This window comes from Syngnathus floridae, chromosome 10, assembly GCF_059516105.1.
Source record: "Syngnathus floridae isolate MCC-2025c chromosome 10, RoL_Sflo_1.0, whole genome shotgun sequence".
NCBI lineage: Eukaryota > Metazoa > Chordata > Actinopteri > Syngnathiformes > Syngnathidae > Syngnathus > Syngnathus floridae.
Genome location: NC_142422.1, coordinates 11,501,552 through 11,519,175, shown reverse-complemented (window position 1 = coordinate 11,519,175; position 17,624 = coordinate 11,501,552). Strand labels below are relative to the sequence as shown.

Sequence of the window (17,624 nt, the reverse complement as noted above, 5' to 3'; positions counted from 1 at the left end):
GAAGTCGGGCTCAGTGCTCTGTCTAGTAATGCGGTATGAAGTGAGGCCGCACACATGAATAAGACTGGAATTAGGCCGCCGCACAATAATAGGATCAATTAGATAAATTTGTTCCAGATGATGCACAGCACGTCGTCTGTGTGAACGGCATGGCCATGCAGAGGGCCGCTAACATCACACACACAATTTAGCTCTGAAAAAACATCCACCCTGGGAAAGGGTGAATTCCCCTGACCGCAGAGCGCACGAGAGTGTGAGGGGAGTCGTGGGCTGGGCCCGAGCTAAAACAGACAGACGGAGCAGAGGGGAAAAGACCGGCGCTGATGAGAACGTGAGGAGTGACCGTGCCTCTGGGGCTGCGGCCGGGACGTCCGGTCTCGCAGACGTGCCGGGAGCGAGTTGACAGTTTGGGAAAACCCTGATGGCAAGGGCGAGGCAGTACATGCCAGTCCTCTGAGGTCTGGGCATGCTTATGGTTTCACCATATTGTGGTAGCGTGTGGCACTGGAGAAAAAAAATACGTAATCAAAACTGCCAAATGTCACAACCAACTAGATTTGAAGTCAGTTAATATAAAAAAAAAACATCCATCCCATTGCCTACAGCAAGTGTCCTCATTTGGGTCTCTAAATACTCAGAGACTAGATTGCACTAAAATTGTGTTCTAAGTTCACTGGGAAAAGTAAAGGGGAAGAAGACATTTCCTCAAAATTCAGAGGTCAGAACATAAATAATTGCATTGTAATTGCTATATGAAGTTATTCTTGTCACATCAATAAAAGTGGTCAAGCACAAGAATGTATTTTCTGATGCTGAAATTAATATTGAATTCACTTTAGGACAGAAATAAACGATTTCCTTTTCTTTGCCTGATTTGTCATTTGTTGTATTCACTCATTTATTTTAATCTGTGTTAAAATTGAAAAAAAAGGGCATTTTTGTAGCAGCATTGACACCCATCCTTGTTTATTGATAATACCGTAATGTCTGTCTTAAGTGACACAGGAAATTATTCAGTTCAAGCAGAGTGCAAAAGTAGAAGTAGCCTATTAATGAGAGTGTTAACAGATAAAATCAAGCAAGCAACCAACGTCTTACATCATCATGTATTCCGCATATTATCACACAAAAGTGGGTTAGAATAAATAAAGAAAATAATATGCCCTTTTACTTGATGTATTACGGCCACGCATTGACCGCACGGACTCACAACAACACCACCACCGACACCGGCGACGGCGCTCACCGACGGAATAACAAGGCAAGATGGCGACGGAGGGCCAGGTCGAATACGAGTCTATCCTCTGTGTCAAACCAGAAGTCAACGTGTACCGAATCCCACCGCGAGCATCCAACCGGGCCATCAGGTGAGGCCTGACTGCACGGTGCCAGCGCGCTGTCAGTGGACGAGCCGTTCGTTACCTGCTAGCCGACCCCATGTAGCGTCAAGCTACCGGTTAGCCTTCTGCTTATTTTGATTTATTTTTAAAATACTCCGTTTCTACAGATTTGTTAGAAATACACAATCATAATTGAGATGAGTCTATTTATACACGGACAACATTTGTATCTTATTCAAGGACACTTGAAAGGGATTGATGCTCAAGTGGACATATTGTCATTGAGGAGTGACACAATCTTGTTTCATACATTTTGACTCACTCAAGCTTTATCGTAGTGGCCATCATGCGAACCATAACGGTGTCCCACGAGGTTCCCAATCCCTCCATTGGGTGACCTTAGCAGGCACCAGGCAGATGATGAAGTAATTCGGCTTTAGGTGTAGTGAGTCACTTTTTTTATATTACATTACGACCACCAATGTATAACCTAAATTAGTCTGCTTTCTTCATTTCATAGCTTTTCTTAGAGCTGCTTTGGTGGTACATATTTATTATCCAATCAGATTTGAGCTTTCTTGTATTCAAATGTGAATCCAATATGCCCAGCGGTTCAAAATCAGTAGTGCTGGCTGATGTAATTTACACCAGACAGCAAAAACACAGCAAGCGTCCATCCATTGCTGTCCACACGTTACTTGCAATTGTTTCGTCCCAGGGCGGCTGATTGGAAGCTGGACGCTCCCGACTGGTCGGGACGCATGCGAGTGGTGGCTCGGGGGAAAGTCGCCTATGTCAAACTGGAGGACAAAATATCCGGTGAGTGAGAAGCAGCTGTTACTTGGGGATTGTCTGATGTCCTACGGCAGCCCAAACTTGTTTTTTTATCTTCCTCCAAGGTGACCCGTCGCCAGCTGGCTCCATCTTTTATTGTGGCCTCAGCCACATTCTAAAAATGTATTTTCTTTTTGGTCCAATGTGCAGGGGAGCTTTTTGCCCAGGCACCCGTGGACGAGTACCCCGGCATCACCGTGGAAACCGTGAGCGATTCGAGCCGCTACTTTGTGCTCCGCATCCAGGATGACAACGGTGTGTCATTAAATTTAATTTCTGTTTGTTTTGCGTGTACATTTCAAGTGACAAATTATTTTACTTCCTAAACATTTACATTTGGATATTACTTTTGATACCTACCTAGAATTAAAGTGCTACCGAAAGATATTTCCTTTTAAAATCTTTGTACTTTTTTTTTCAGTCACCTTATACAAGATACGATTGAGTTGAATATCACATTTTTTGTTACAGGCCGCAGTGCCTTCATCGGTATTGGGTTTGGAGACCGAGGGGATGCCTTTGACTTCAACGTTGCACTTCAGGACCATTTCAAGTATGCGGCCTTTCAAATTTCAATCATCATAGTTAATAAATAAAAAAAAATCCGTTATATGAACCCATTTTCAATCTCTGTCCTTTTATTTCTGAAGGTGGGTAAAACAGGAAAATGAGTTCAGCAAGCAGGCGCAGGCTCCAGACTCCACCCCTAAACTTGACCTGGGCTTCAAAGAAGGACAAACCATCACGCTCAACATTGGGGTAACTTCATTTGGATAAGTTGGGCTTATTTGGGCCCTATTCGTAATTCAGAATTTTGCGTAGTCCGACATGTACTAACTTACCTCTATCCAAATCAATCTAAGCAATCCAAAAAAAAGGATAGGACCCGCCCGCAGAGTTCCGGCGGCCTTGGTCTCCTTCCTCCTCCCCCCGGAGGCAGGCTAGCCCCGCCCCCGTCCTCCCGATCTAATAATCATAACACACAGCCATCTGTGGGAGGAAATGACACAGGTAGGTAATTGTACGCTTCCGTGGAAACGTTGGTAGAGGTCATACGGCCAATTAGCCCGTCTCTTGTATTTTTGTTTTTCTTTCATGTCAGGAGTATTTTGTGTACCGTTGAGGTCACCAGGTGTCTTGCTTTTTATTTAGCATGTCCCTTTTTTTTTTTTTTTTTTTACTTGCAATTTTTATTGCCACCGACTCGCATGTGAACTGAGTCCATGGAGACGGTCAGAGGAAAAGGATTTATTTATTGAAAGAAGTCGTGAAATGGCATCAGCGGACCGGCGTCAAGCTGTTGCTGGTGGAAGCTTTACAAGCGTACTTTTGGGGCTGTGTGTGCCCAAAAGGATGGCAAACACACCGCAAGGTTGAACACACTGGAATTTGTGATGAATTGGCTTTGCTACCTGATATTCAAAACCTCACCACCTGGTTTCATTTTTATTTTTATAGAACCAAATCACAACTAAGATGACCTGAAGGGAGTTTCCATAAGGAGCTGATTCAGTTCCTTTACATTAAAGGGACCTGACAGAGCGGCCAGTCTAAACAAATTAAATTCAAATTGGAACAACTTTATTGGTCCTCCGTGGGGAGATTGATTTGAAGCAGCTTCGTATATAAAATGAAATGTTAAGGAAAAAGAAAAACACATAGTTGAGACACAATAGACTATCTATATTTTCTTTTTTTGTCTCATCTGTTAACTCATTCACTGCCATTGGCGGTTATAGACGTCAAAGTTCCATTTTTTTTTCTCGGAGAGCAGTGAACGTCTCAATGACCTGGCCCAGCTTTAAAAATCAAATGTTGGCGGCCGCTAGCTTTACCATATTCTTCTCCGCCAGGTTGCTTGCTGGATCTGGACTCCAGCAACTCCAATTTGGTGGCACCGTCCAATCCGCCTGTGACGGCCGGCTCCGACCTGTGGGGAGACTTTGACTCCCCAAAGTGAGCAGAGTCCTGCTTGGCTCTTCCTTCCCTCTTCTCTCTTCTTCTCTCTCTCAGTAACATTATGCAGCACTTTTGGCATCGTTGCTTTCCCCTTTGAGGGGGGTCCCTACTGCTCTCCCTGCCGAGCAGGGTAAACCCTCACCTTCCCCCCCCAACCCCCCGCCACCTCTTGTGTACTGTGCGAATGAATCAAGTTAAGTTCTAATGCTGTTAGTCTCAAACCTAACAATTTGTTTGCCCCCTCCTTTTTAACTGTGAATATTCGATAGAAATGTGATTAAGGAAATATAACAATGAATGCAGTTTCTGTACAGAGACTATTTATTTTCAATGCGTATAAGTTTGTTAGTCAATTATGTTGTAGCTTCTTTTTTTGTTTCCTATTTTTTGGATCAGTAATATGCACTTTGTGTGTTAGTACGTCTTAATTCAACATTGCTCTATTACTCTGCTAGTTTACCACCATAATCTTGTACTTGAAAGAAACATTCAGTGGGTTCCCCAAGCGGTGCTGCTCTATGGCGCCCCGCAGTGGACTCTTAGGGCACAACAGCAATACTTGCAGTGTAGACAGTATAGAGCAGCTGCTTTGTGAAAACTAGCAGCCGACGTAAATACGTTGAGAGGATGAAGGTGGCAGCCAAGTTGGATGTGATTTAGTGGCTGTGAGGATGTCAGCTAAGCTCATTCACGACCTCTGTCCTGCTTAGTGATGTCATCTCCTGTCATTCTCACAGTGGGGGGTTTGTCGTCGTCATCCGACAACCCCAAAGGTTGTGCAACCAACCTCATTTGAACTTTTTGATGTATGTCAAATGTTTAATTTTGGACTGATGCATTGTCGGGACCACGCTTTTTTTGTGAACTGCGTTTCTGGTTATTGTGATCTTACCGTGTACATGCAGATAGATTTTGTTGATTCGTGGATATCGCGATGGATGTTGGCCGGGCATCAACCCTAACAAAACGTTTTACCGTCTGTGATTTGTTATGTATGGAAATCAATATGCAAAGGTAAATATAAGACAGAAACAATGCAACTTTTGTGCTTTTTATTTCTTGAACAAAGGAAATGTGAGAGGACACAAAGCCATTAATGGACTACAACTGCATGTAAGAAATCCTGGATTATCGGTTAGCACCTTGCAGTGTCAAAACGACTTGTGCGATGATATAAAACCTTGTGGAAAGCTGTTCAAGCATTTATTCCATATTTAACTTTGTCGTATTTTTGTCTTGCTAGTGAGGAAAAAGACCATCCTCGTGCATGGAGCTTCCGTTGGGTATCCGGGAAATGGCAAAAATACTCCAACTGCTTTCCATAGATCTTTTTCAAGGGTCGTAAATCCTGCTAGACATGATCCATGAAATGTACGGTATTCACGGGCAATTGAAAGTTAAAACACATAAAGATATGACTCAGCACACGCTGAGGAGACCCCGTAGGTGTCAAGCGTGAAATTTATAGTGTTATGGGCTGTTTTGCTGACGATGACACCCGGGCGGGCGGCCGTATCCGAGACCCCCGTCAGGCCTTGTTTGCCCAAGTTTTGGGGTTGCCACGGCGATTGCGGCAGCGTTTCCTATTCGACGACCTCGTGATGCGCTTGGGCCACCCGGACAATTCTCTGCACAGTTCGACTGTCGGACAAAGTCACAGACGGACGGACTCGTGTTAATGCGCAGAGTTGGTTAACGACAGCCGCCTCACCTTTGAGATCCTCCTCATCTTTGCACACCGTCCTCGTGCAAATCTCATTGTTGATCACGTAGACGCGAGGGACGCTGAGACGCAAACAGAAAAAAATGATTCACTGAACTTTGCAGTAAATTCGCCCACAGGTACACACCTGTAAATGCAGCGCCCGCCCAGGCATCTCTTGAGGGGCCGATGGACCGAGTACATCCTGGTGCATAGGTACATCTCCTCCCTGCAGTCTGCACACGCAAACATCACACTTGAGTTGAAAGCAGAGGACTTTATAAAAAAAAAGTACAGCTTTGGCCAGTAGGGGGCAGTATAAAACAGACATTCAAATACAGTAATCCATCGTTTATCGCGGATAATTAGTTCCAAAAGCCACCCACGATAAGTGAAATCCGCGAAGTACGGTCACCAACAAGAAGTACTGGGCAGGCTAACGAGTTAGCAGAAATATGCTAATTCGCGAGCGTGCTAACACGCGAAAACGGACTTCTAAAGGAATGTAAACGAACATTTGGAGCAATACTACATTGTCCTACAGGTTAGACACATGTTTACTCAATTTAGAAGTTTTATTTTGACTTTTATATGTTTTTTTAATTTAGAAAAATAATCAGCGATGTAGTGAAGTCGTGATAAACGAAACGCGAAGTAGCGAGGGATCGTTGTAGTCTGGACTGGAGTCAGCGCTCATCTCTTGGCTTCTCAGTGCGGCAATAATATCAGTTTTCAATTGCAGAGGGAAAAACGATATTGTGATATTATTTTGCTAGTTGTGTCGAGTTATTTCAAGTGCTCTTTGCCTCATTTCGAAACCAACAACAGCAGGAATGTGGGTGTTGAAAATCAGATGGCACTTTTTCTTCTCTTCTGCAGTAAGTACACTCTGAATGAATTTGTATTTTGTCACTTCCCACCATTGGATATAAAATAATGTGTCTGGCCCACTTACTGGCTGGCAAGGGGGTCCCGACAGGTGCCTCTGTGGTCGCTGGAGTAAATAAATAAATAAAAAAGTCAAGTCACATTGTAAAAATCAAATAAAGAGGAAACTCTTAAAGGAACATTACCGCTCTCCTGGGCTTGGACTACAGCTGCGAGTGCTTTGGAACACACAGAAAGGAAAAACAACATGAGGGAAGTCTTTTTTTTTCTTTTTTTTTTAAAGCAACAAACACAAGGGCGACTGAGGATAATTAAAACAGATTTGTGTGTTCTGTTTGGCAGCGTTACCATGGAGACCACAGAGGAGCAGGACCACTGAGAGGTTGCCCATTGCAAGAGGTGAGTTTGATAAACTAGGAAAGAAAATACATTTTAATATATTATATAAATATATAAAGTCTACACACTCTGTTTAAATGCCATAGTTTTGTGAAAGCGTATATAAAAAATATATAATGCCGGAACTTTTTCACCGATTTAATTATTTTAAGAATTTTTCAGACAGGGGAAGGGAAAATTAACCAACTGAGATAATGTAGTTGCATAAGTGTACACACCCTTTCATAACTGGTGATGTGGCTGTGTTGAGAATGAACTAATCACATTCAAATAGACGTCAGGACACATCTGCCACCATTTAAAGTGCTTCTGGTTAACCCCAAATAAAGTTCAGCTGTTTTGCTAGGCTTTTCCAGGCATTTTTTTTCTTTTCCTGAAAGTTTTGAAACAGTTTTTAATCCCCCCCACCCACACACAACATTTTTGCCATCCTCTTATTGGTTGGTCTGAGCAAAGTTTGTTACAGACAATTTTGATTAGTAAACTACATTTGAGGCAAATTGCACGTTAATACATTTAATCATCGGCTGTATTATGACCGTAATGTATTTTTATGTATTTTTGCAGAGTTGTTTTCTGTCGCTCACCAAACTGCATCTCATTCCTCTCGCAATGTGTCAGAGCAGCTTAGTCCAAGTTGTGAGTTCTCTCAAAGGAATGTGTTGGTTGTGTTTTTTTTTTTTCGGGTGCCCAATATGAGCACCTCCACCCTTTCTTCTGTTACACTCTCACATTCTTTTATAGATTTTTCTTGATAGGACAAATCAACACTTTTCAACAAGTCACTTTCTAAAGATCACTTTAGACAGGCTGTTGAGCTTGTTGGTCTTATGTTTTGAATTTACACACATTCTGTTAGCATGTTTAGCACTTTTTTAAGTCACTGAATCTGTATATTTAGTATCTTTCACAAACTGTACTTGTTTTCTCAGGATAATTAATAGTAATAATGTAATTGCAAGCATGGATATCACAATCAGTCTGAAACATCTACAATCTTTAACAATCTTCTACATATAGTTGCTATTTAATGCCCTGAAAACTGAAAAAAAAGACAATACTCACAACTGTAGCTGTTGTCCGAACCTGTTTTTGTTTAACGACTTCTTTGTCCTCTTGTTGGTTTCTCCTCCTTTTCTTGTTCTCACTCCTCCTCGCCTTCTCCCTCCTCCCGCATCCCTTCATTGTTTTCACCATTTCTCCCTGCCCCATTCCAATAAGCCTAATTTATAACACACTGCCTTTGTATTTGATTAATCCAATATTTTAATAATTCTTATTTCAGAAGATGTCTCAGTTTATCATTGGAACATTAAAACCACAAGTAAATACAAAATGTAAAAAAAGTCAAATTTCAGGGAATATTTCTTATTTTGTTAGAGTGGTGGGCTAGTGGTGCACATCTGTCTCAAAGTTTGCAGATTTGGGTTTCAATTCAAGACAAGCAACCGTTCACACTGTATTAATTCAAGCCAATATTGCTGTAAAGTTTTCTGAGAGTGCTATAAAGCTGTAGTGTCTTTAATATCTATTTAGATGGCATCTATATTGGACTCTTTTTGACACAACCAGCAGGAGGCGCCAAATTATCAATGGTCGCTGTACTGAAAGTTTTATTTGCTGCCGCATTACTGGACTTCAATATGCCCACACTGCTGGAACTGGCAAAAGTGCCCATGCTTAGTGGCCAACAAGTCTCTTAAATTGCGTTTTCTAAATGCTATCACTGACCTAAAATGGCCACCCTGTCATTGTCCAGTTTGTCAGCAAGCTCAAAGTCAAAGTCTGCTTTATTGTCAATTTCTTCACGTCAAGACATACAAAGAGATCAAAATTGCGTTTCCGACTATCCCACGGTGGAGACAAGAGATATTACACCCAATTGGTCCACAGACAAACAAAACATTCAAGTAAACAATACAAAAAGTAAAAATAAGAAGGCACATACAATGAATGAATAAGAGCAACTTGGTCGAAACGGTGCAATTGTGCATACAGCAGATAGTCAGTAAAATAGCGCAAAAGCACAAGTGGAGTAGTGCAAGTGGAGTAGTGCAAGGCAGCCATCGTGGCTCAAAAGGCCAGGACGTTATGCAGCCGAGGGGGAGAGGGGGGAGAGAGTTCAGGATCCTAACAGCCCGGAGTATGAAGCTGTTGGTGACACAACCACGTAGTCACACTCACAATTCAGCAGACAACAAACATCTCGGATGACTTTCAAGAACGGGACATCCATCATTTCCCTGGCACATCGGGGTTACCCAGAGTGCCTGATGGGTGGGATGCTTGCTGGTGGGGGGGAGCAGTCTGAGGGGCCTAACAAGGTCGCCAGAGAGATTCTGATGACAGCTTGACAGATGGGGAGCAGAGCAAGCAAAAGACAAAATCCAACTGGGACGATCCGTCCTTTTCCCGTGTCGAACGGACACGCCAGTAAACCAAACCAGAAAACGTTGCAAGACAAAAACAAGATGGCCGTTGTGATAGGAGGGTTGGTCAGGTGCAGCAATTGGTTGATTTTGCTTACTGATTCATCTTGGAATAAAAAAAAAAAAACAGCACTTTTGTTGGCAATCTGCTGCAAGCTCAAAGCTCCTCATCTTTTTTCATTAATAAATTAATTGCAGTAACAATTAAGAAAATGCAGTGTGAGGTGTGCTTGCAAACAGAAAGTGAGCATCGTCGTGAGTTATTCCACTACCTCTGTTAAAGTGACGCATGAGACATGCCGGAGCGTAAACACATGATAAAGTCTCGGCTCGTTTATTACTCAGACGCGGTTTGTAGCCGCATGCCAGCGCTGCAGCACACGTTCATAACCCGTCTTGCATTTCCCCCCAGAACATGCTTCCCATTCTACGTCTCCCATGAGTCCTGTGGAAAAATGTTTCACAATTGCTCCCCTCTGAGAGAACCCAAAATCCTGAGTTGCAGTGCAAATAAGGAATGAGTAAAGGAAGCTGTTAGAAGGTACACAAAGCCAAATGATAACGAAAGGTTGGATCGTGGAGATAAATTTGAATATGTGATGGCTGCTTTTCAATAATTTGCAACTCTGTATTTACTTCCCTACCACAGTCATCAATCAGGCTATCGTTTCACGTCTATACTGAGAGAAGTATATGGTACCAGCTTTTCTCATCCGATGAAGCCCAAAGACAAAACGCAATTGTAACTCAAATCCAAAAAATAGTTTGTTGACCTTTGACCGCTATCCTGCTGCCTCACCTGTCTGTCGGCCAAATCAGCTCGGACATGCTCCAGCTCGTACCCTCAAGAGGGCAAGCGCCAAAGAAAATGGCTGGAGGAATTTTCCAACTATATCGCAGCTCTGTGTTAAATATAAAACGGATATCGGAAAGAAAAACACAGCCGTCTGGTGGGCTTTTGCAAGACGCCCAACGCATGTACCGTAGTTTCTATTTTTGTCAGCGAGGCGCGAACTGTCATACCCGATAGAAAAACAACTGACTGTTTCTTCTTCAGACTTTTGGTTAAATGTTTCAAAATGTCTGCTTTAATGACAACACTCTATTGGAATATTTTTTGTGATGTGTTTTATCTGTATTATCGTCATCATATTGTCAAAGGAAAAGATACATTTTATGTTTCAAAGCGTCTAGCTGAAAACAAAGCAACCCCAAAAAAGCAATTTATGCTGCCGGTTCAGGGCTGACTGTGCATCAGCAGGCCTGTTCTGTCCAGATGGTAGCGGCAAGGTGATGATGTGCAGAGTGTGTAAATAGATGAGTGAGGGGGTCTATTTATAAAAGTGTGTTGAGTGACCCCCTAGGTGGGGTTAGCGCAGGCACTGCATGAGCTACCTCGACAAAATCAAACACTCAATGGAAATACTCATTGCCTGGAAACGTTACATCCTCTTTTTTCTTGTTGTTTTTATTAGAGCAGCTAAAATTATTATGCTGTGTATGTTTGTTCCAATTTCCTCGGACTAGGGAATCACCAAATCATCAATGCGCAATTCAGGGTTCGGAACGGCCATAAAACATCGGCCAACATTCTTTCGAGGGCACTGTTACCGGAGCCCGAGTGATTTTTTATTTTTTTGGGATGAAGTGATTATCCATCTTTGACAGATGTAGGACAAGCATAAAATATGGATCCTAGCATGGCACAATGGAAATTTGAAATGGGCTAGACAGATTTTTTTTTCTGTATTATTTTTTTTCTGTATATTTGTATGTATTATTTTTTTTCTGTATATACTGTTGAATTATTTTCAATTTTCATCAATGACATAAAGGCACATGAGAAAATATTGTAATTTTATCTTCATTTATGTGACTCCATACAAATTTTACTGGCCTTTTCATGAATGTTTATCATACTCTTTATTATTATTGTTGTTAATAAAACACATATTTATACATTGGAATCTATACAACAGCAGTTGATATCTACATATATACTTTATAATTATACTTTATAACTATTTTTATAAAAAAATAAAAAACTATGGAAAATACAGAACCTAATATTTGCAATTCAATAACTTTTATACAGTCACTGGACATACCATTAAGTACACCAGTGATGGTTCTAGAGCATAGGTGTCAAACTCAAGGTCTGGGGGCCAGTTACGGCCCTCCACATCATTTTATGTAGCCCGCGAAGACAATATTTGCATCGACTTTGTCATTACTAAAATTACAAATTGTCTTCAATTTTAAAAAACAGGGACAATTTTTATTACCATTTGTCTTTTTAAAATATTTGAACAATTTTTACTAGTCTCTGATTTCAAAACTAGTTATTCATCAGTTTGTTGTGTAGCCTATACTGTATGTCTATAGACGACGACCCTAACCCTAACCCTAACCCTCCAAGGGAAACTTTGACTATGATGCGGCCCATGATAAAAATGAGTTTGACACCCCTGTTCTAGAGCATTCTGAGTTCATCCTGAACCCCAATAAGCTGAACTTTTTGTGACAAATAGAAAGAAAAGTCCCTCCTATGTCCCCTCATCTCTCCTTTCTTTCTTCCCTGACAATCTCCTCCTCCACTCCTCCTCCCGCCTCCCTGACTTTCCTGGCCTCCTTCTCGGCCTCCTCTGCTCTCCTCTTCTGCTCCTCCTCCGTCTCCATGAGCCAGGGTCCTCCCAGGTGGCTCAGGATCTCCTCAGGGTTCCCTCGCCGCTCTGGGTCGGGGTGGAGCAATTGTCGGAAAAGCGCCATGACCAGCGAGCTGAGGCCGTGGAACTCTGATGGAGGCGGGTTGTTGCTGTGATTCTCCTTCATGACGGCGTAGCAGTCAGCTTCCTCCTCACCCCTCTTGTCCACGCTCTCGCGCTCAAACCAGGCTTTGTATTTGGTGTAGCGCGGGTCGTCACTGGTGCTCTCCTCCCAGGGGAAGCAGCCCGTCAGCAAGCAGTAGGTGAGGATCCCCAAGGCCCAGCTGTCAATGCACGGCTCCACCGTAATCCAAAGATCCTCCTTCTCCTCCTTCTCTGTGACATCACACTCCTTCTCCTCCTCCGCCTCCTTGGCGGGCTCCACCTCCGGGGTGCAGAAGGGCGACTGATACCAGACGGCCCCAACGGAGTACCCGATGGCCCGGGTCAGGCCGAAGTCACCCAATTTGACCCAGCGGCAGGAACTGTCACACAGGAAGATGTTCTCGGGCTTGATGTCCCGGTGGACAAAACCGAGGGAATGGAGGTGGGTCACGGCGCCGCTCAGCTGGGCCATCACCCTCTGGACACTCTCCTCATCCAGGCCGACCTGGATCACACACGAGAGCCAACATGAATTGAGAATTGGAAATGCTCACGGATTTGCAGAAATTAGAGCCCACCAGGACCACTGTGCTGCCATCTGTCAGAATTTGTTTTGGACCCACACAACAATGATGTGATCACTTGTCACTCAGTGTGAACACAATTGCGGCGAACAAGGCACACGCACATACACACTCAGTGACGCTAATGGAAACCTCCCGTCTCACTTCGCACGCTATCCTGCTGCCGGCTGGGCCGTGAGAGCTGCGTGTTCTCACTCTTATCGCTTGCTCTGCTTGTTACTGGCAGTGATAAGATGCCTGCTAACCATCACCCACATGTCTTTTTTGCTGACACGGACAAAATATTCAAATTGTAGTGTTTTTAATCTTGTCCACTGGGTGTTTATATATTTGAGTCAAAACGTCACGCATCCGTCAACTGACCTCTGACACGATCACGCTGTACAGGTCCCCGTAGAGGCCGGCCTGCTGGGCGAAGACGTAGTGTGAGGACGTTGAAAAAAAGATGCCCAGCGCCCGAGTCAGCGAGGGGTGCGTGCAGTAGGAAAGAGACAAGTTGTACTCTCTCAGGAAGGACGCGAGACTCGTGGACTGACGAGGGAAGAACTTCAGAGCCATTGGTGTTCCTGTAAGTCAATAAATGAAACATACGATGGCTTTTAAATCTGTTTGAAGAACTTGTACAAAATCGTGCGGCGAATTACTCTGTCGATCTTGTTTAGGAGAACGCAACATGTGCATTTTGCTGGGCTGTCTTCCTATTTTCGAAAGGAGTACCTCAGGGATCTGTTTTAGGTCCACAGCAACAAACTCTGTCCAAATGTGTCAAATGCCTGTTTGCATTTTTATGCAGATGACGGTCATTTATAACTGTTTACAGTCTGTCTTTGATTTTGTGCGGTTTTATTGAACTAAACTAAAACAGCGTTCTACTGTGTTACGCATCCGTAACCCTGTGAACAAATTTAACTTTCCCTCTGGAGGGGCGATTGTGTTACAAACACATTACCGCAATCCAATCTTGAAGAATAGCACTTGATTAAAGCAGCGGCTGCGTAAAAGGCTAAATGGGCGCCATCCAAAGACTCATCCTTCATCACATTACTGCGACAGTTGCCCAACACAACACGACGTTTCATCATAAGCGTGAAACCCGAGACAGGATTGGTTACATTAGCGATGCACTTTATTTTGCATGGACTAATCCGTGTTACCTAACTAAGTTGGGGTGGGGGGGGGGGGGGGGGGGGGGGAATTTCACGCCACGGCAATTGAGACGTAATGAGCTTTCAAACTGTCATCACAAACGGGCTCGCTGACCTTTCTTCCTGTGCACGGCCAGCATGACCTTGCCGTAGGAGCCTTCTCCCAGAAACTTGAGCACCTGGAAGTGGTCGGACACCTTGAGGCTGGAGATAGCTTGCGCTGACAGGAAGCAGCGCTCGTCCAGTTCCTTCGCGATTGCGGCCTCCTGCGTAAAAACCGTGTGATCAATATGAGAGGAGGGCAAGTTTGGGGAAGTCGTATAAATCTATTTTCATTTTTTTTTTATCTTTGAGCCCAGCCTGCATTTCGACAGAAGGTGTCAGGACGCCTGTTCTCTCTCCCACGTCCTTTGGGTGGGATCAACGAGATGTCTTATCAGGACAATGGCGGCATCTGGAGCTGTCACTCAGCTCTTAATGCTCAACGCTTTGTCTCCTCCAGTCACAGCTTGGATGATACGCTTTGAAGTAAGTCCCTTATCACTTCCACCCCGGTAAATTCGGGAGGGGTGCGAACATTCGTGACGCACGGCAGTTAAAAACATGTCTTGATTTTGAAAATGTCAGCGAGAGGGACTCTTGGCATGGAGATGAAGAAGAGGGCTCTATTTTAAATGGAGCATTTGACCTCTTTGACGATGTCTTGATGTTGAGCACATGGATTAAGCATCGGGGATTCAAATGTCCCCCAAAAATTTCAAGACAGTCACGTATCTACGGATGACACGGCAGTTTGTAATATTGCGTTACCGACAATGTCAAACCACGCTGATTAAAGGCGACGTGAAATGAAATATCTTCTTGGATGGCTTTCCAATGTAGTGGAGGCTGGCAATCGTGCCAGGGTGTACTCCGCGACTTGCTCACCCCGCTATGGAAAATGGCTGCTAGGCTGGTTTTCCAGCATTTTTTGAATGGTGAATGGAGAAATCCAGATCTGTGGTTGCAAAATTGTGATTCCATTTTCTATTCATGTTGGGAACTTTCATTCTATTCAATTTTTATTTTATTTTGTTTCATTTTAATATCTCGCATTGTTGCAATTCAAAAGATTGTGAATGAAAGGAATCAAATGTTTTTGTTTTCACGTCTAATATTTTGTAGCTTTATTGGCAGTCGCCGACCATTTTCACATTTTCAAAGCTTTTTTTAAACTAATGTTAATATAGGTCAAAAGCTGTGCATCACATATATTCAATATTATTTTGTTATATGTAGCCTCCAGTGAAATAATGTATGCATAGTCACGTGTTTATTTTGTAAAGATTAAAATTTTATTTAGTTAAAATATATTTAACATAATGACGTAACTTTATCATGATTTTGTAAAATATTTAATATAATAAATACATTTATCATGACTTTATCATGAGTTTGTAAACATTAAGATTGTATTTTGTGAAAATATTTTATGATAAATACATTTATCGTGATATATTTAAAACAGCACTACTTTAATATATAGAATAATAATAATAATCATGTAACTGTATTACTCTATTATTTTGAATGATAACAACATTGGTTTCCTTTCATTGATATATTTTTTGGATATGCTAACTTCCATTATTTTCTTATGAAGTGTAGCACATCATGCATCTGCTCTATTTTGCATATTTTCAGTATACTGCATATTTATTATTTCTACATAATTTGTATGTCCTTTTGAGCAGTTGATTGGCAACATAACATGCATTACTTATCATTTATACTTTTAGATCATCTTCACATTCATATTCAAGACAAATTGAAAGTAGGCGTAAAACAAATGGACACAAAAACACATATAGAACTTTGCAGGCTCCAAACTAAAATGGCTGAATCGAAGACGAGTACTCACTGTCATGCTTGTGCGATGGCGACGTTCTCTTCTCTTCTCTTGTCACTGTTGTCGCTGCAGCTCCTCGTGCTCGGATGCAGCAGGTGCGACGCTGTACTGTGCTTGCTCAACCTGAGTGGACCTGCAACTGATCGGCGTCCTGGCAAAGTAGACAATGACCGCCTCTCCCCTGGGAACGCACTTACAAAAACACTCCCTCCCTTTTCCTACTCTGTGGCCAAGTCTGTCTGCAGCTTGCTGGCAAGTGGGCCCGAACGGGTGGCGAGGTATTTCAGACCTCTTTTTCACCCACTCCGCCTCCTCACTCCCTCCTGTCTTCCACAATTGATGCCGCTCTGTTTCCAATCTGTCATTCACCTTTGCCCTCCCTTCGTCCGACTCTTTCTATGTCTCGCCCCCTCGCTTACCATCGGAGAGGGTGACTTCTCTCCGTCGTGTCGGATTCCTGATTTAATCAAGAGCTATGCTGGAATGATCGCAATAGGCCAACAAGCTGTAGCCATGATCCCAGGACTCTCAGCGGGATTACAGGGTACAGTTAAGCGAGCCTCTGCCGGATTTATTGTCTGAGATCGCTTACTCTTCATTCCATGTCTTTCAATGCATGGGCACTAATAAAGAAATAGAAGTGCGCGAAATATGTCGGGCCCGCCCCTGCGTTCGGCTGTTTGAAGACTTCCAAAAACGGCTTCAATCGTGTGCATGATGCTCAGCTCAGCTTTCATCCTATGCACCGTTGACGTACGCAACATTTCTCCATAATGGGGAGTCATCATATGATGCGATAAGAGACAATATGCATAGACTGACTATATGACTTGTTTTTAATAAAGGAAATAGCAATAAACACTAGACACGGAACTAGTTTTTGAATGGCCCGCCGTGACTCCGTTTTGAATCATCGTCTGCAAGAGAATCAATTCCAGACAATTGCCATAGTTGTTTACAATAATTACAAATAAAATGTATTATTTTGTTATTATTATTATTATTATTATTATTATTATTATTATTATTATTATTATTAATTCCTATATCAACTATAATTATCAGATAATATGGGATGTCAGCAAAGAGTTGAAATGGGGCCCGACAATAAAACCCAAACGGTATTAGCATCTCGGTGCCAGCTGTTCTTCCCACTTAGCACCATCTGCAGGTCAGGCCTCTTTTTCTTCGGCTCCCTTCGCCTCAACACCCTCCTCCACTTTCTGTCGACGCCCTTAAATTTCCCCCTGGTAGTAAATACTAACGGACTATTATTGCTACCGCCAACGTTACATAACACAAACACAGGCTGCTATCACAACGGCTGAGCCGTACTCAGGTTACTGACCCCCGAGCCCTGCTGTGTTTGGGGCCCCTGGTGGATGCCGCGCACAAGAAAGTTTGCAGTCACTCCATAGGGGTTCATCGGCCCCTGCTGTGGCAACCTCGGTCCACTCCATCATCCAAAATACAGCCTTCGACACAAGGTCGACGCCATTCACACATATATACATAATGCGCACAATCACTCTTTTTAAAGCTAGCGGGCCGCTAGGCTTCAGATCCATCAAATATAGTATCTTGTTCTTGATAACAACTTGGACTTACTTCACCTTTGACTTGTTAGTTGTAAAACATTTGAGAGC

General features: G+C 42.9%; 3 protein-coding genes and 1 long non-coding RNA gene across 5 annotated transcripts; 2 read left to right on the top strand and 2 right to left on the bottom strand.

The window, feature by feature from the left end:
* The first annotated feature begins 1,184 nt into the window (after positions 1–1,184).
* On the top strand, positions 1,185–5,173 carry necap1 (NECAP endocytosis associated 1). Its single transcript, XM_088387886.1, has 7 exons — positions 1,185–1,367; positions 2,059–2,159; positions 2,325–2,429; positions 2,646–2,727; positions 2,825–2,933; positions 3,038–3,185; positions 4,028–5,173. The coding sequence occupies exons 1-7, from the start codon at positions 1,267–1,269 to the stop codon at positions 4,132–4,134; spliced, it is 753 nt and encodes a 250-aa protein (XP_088244012.1). The 5' UTR covers positions 1,185–1,266; the 3' UTR covers positions 4,135–5,173.
* On the bottom strand, positions 5,171–8,281 carry mfap5 (microfibril associated protein 5). The gene is made up of 7 exons (XM_088387888.1): positions 8,188–8,281; positions 7,072–7,136; positions 6,909–6,941; positions 6,791–6,829; positions 5,984–6,071; positions 5,845–5,918; positions 5,171–5,774 (listed from the first exon to the last, which is right to left on the bottom strand). Exons 2-7 carry the CDS (start codon positions 7,112–7,114, stop codon positions 5,662–5,664), a joined length of 390 nt encoding a protein of 129 aa, XP_088244014.1. The 5' UTR covers positions 7,115–7,136; positions 8,188–8,281; the 3' UTR covers positions 5,171–5,661.
* A 3,168-nt stretch (positions 8,282–11,449) lies between these two features.
* Positions 11,450–16,352, bottom strand: sbk3 (SH3 domain binding kinase family, member 3). Its single transcript, XM_088388180.1, has 4 exons — positions 15,991–16,352; positions 14,206–14,356; positions 13,309–13,511; positions 11,450–12,866 (listed from the first exon to the last, which is right to left on the bottom strand). The coding sequence occupies exons 1-4, from the start codon at positions 15,994–15,996 to the stop codon at positions 12,108–12,110; spliced, it is 1,119 nt and encodes a 372-aa protein (XP_088244306.1). The 5' UTR covers positions 15,997–16,352; the 3' UTR covers positions 11,450–12,107.
* On the top strand, positions 12,661–17,253 carry LOC148392418 (uncharacterized). 2 transcript variants are annotated; one of them, XR_015861092.1, is made up of 4 exons: positions 12,661–12,803; positions 13,333–13,513; positions 14,228–14,618; positions 16,051–17,252. It is a non-coding gene; the product is annotated as an uncharacterized LOC148392418 (long non-coding RNA). The 2 variants fall into 2 exon arrangements; XR_015861091.1 differs by lacking the exon at positions 12,661–12,803 and having other exon boundaries at positions 12,867–13,513; positions 16,051–17,253.
* The last annotated feature ends 371 nt before the right edge of the window (positions 17,254–17,624 follow it).

Excerpts from the sequence above, each read along its gene's own strand:
- necap1 (XM_088387886.1), top strand. The coding sequence starts at position 1,267 with ATGGCGACGGAGGGCCAGGTCGAATACGAGTCTATCCTCTGTGTCAAA. Across the intron at positions 2,430-2,645 it reads CCGCATCCAGGATGACAACG|GCCGCAGTGCCTTCATCGGT; the intron begins GTGTGTCATTAA and ends TTTTTGTTACAG. Across the intron at positions 3,186-4,027 it reads TGTGGGAGGAAATGACACAG|GTTGCTTGCTGGATCTGGAC; the intron begins GTAGGTAATTGT and ends CTTCTCCGCCAG.
- mfap5 (XM_088387888.1), bottom strand. The coding sequence starts at position 7,114 with ATGGGCAACCTCTCAGTGGTCCTGCTCCTCTGTGGTCTCCATG. Across the intron at positions 6,942-7,071 it reads GCTCCTCTGTGGTCTCCATG|CACTCGCAGCTGTAGTCCAA; the intron begins GTAACGCTGCCA and ends TGTGTTCCAAAG. Across the intron at positions 5,775-5,844 it reads AGATGAGGAGGATCTCAAAG|TCGAACTGTGCAGAGAATTG; the intron begins GTGAGGCGGCTG and ends TTTGTCCGACAG.
- sbk3 (XM_088388180.1), bottom strand. Across the intron at positions 13,512-14,205 it reads GGCCGTGCACAGGAAGAAAG|GAACACCAATGGCTCTGAAG; the intron begins GTCAGCGAGCCC and ends ATTGACTTACAG. Across the intron at positions 12,867-13,308 it reads ACAGCGTGATCGTGTCAGAG|GTCGGCCTGGATGAGGAGAG; the intron begins GTCAGTTGACGG and ends TGTGTGATCCAG.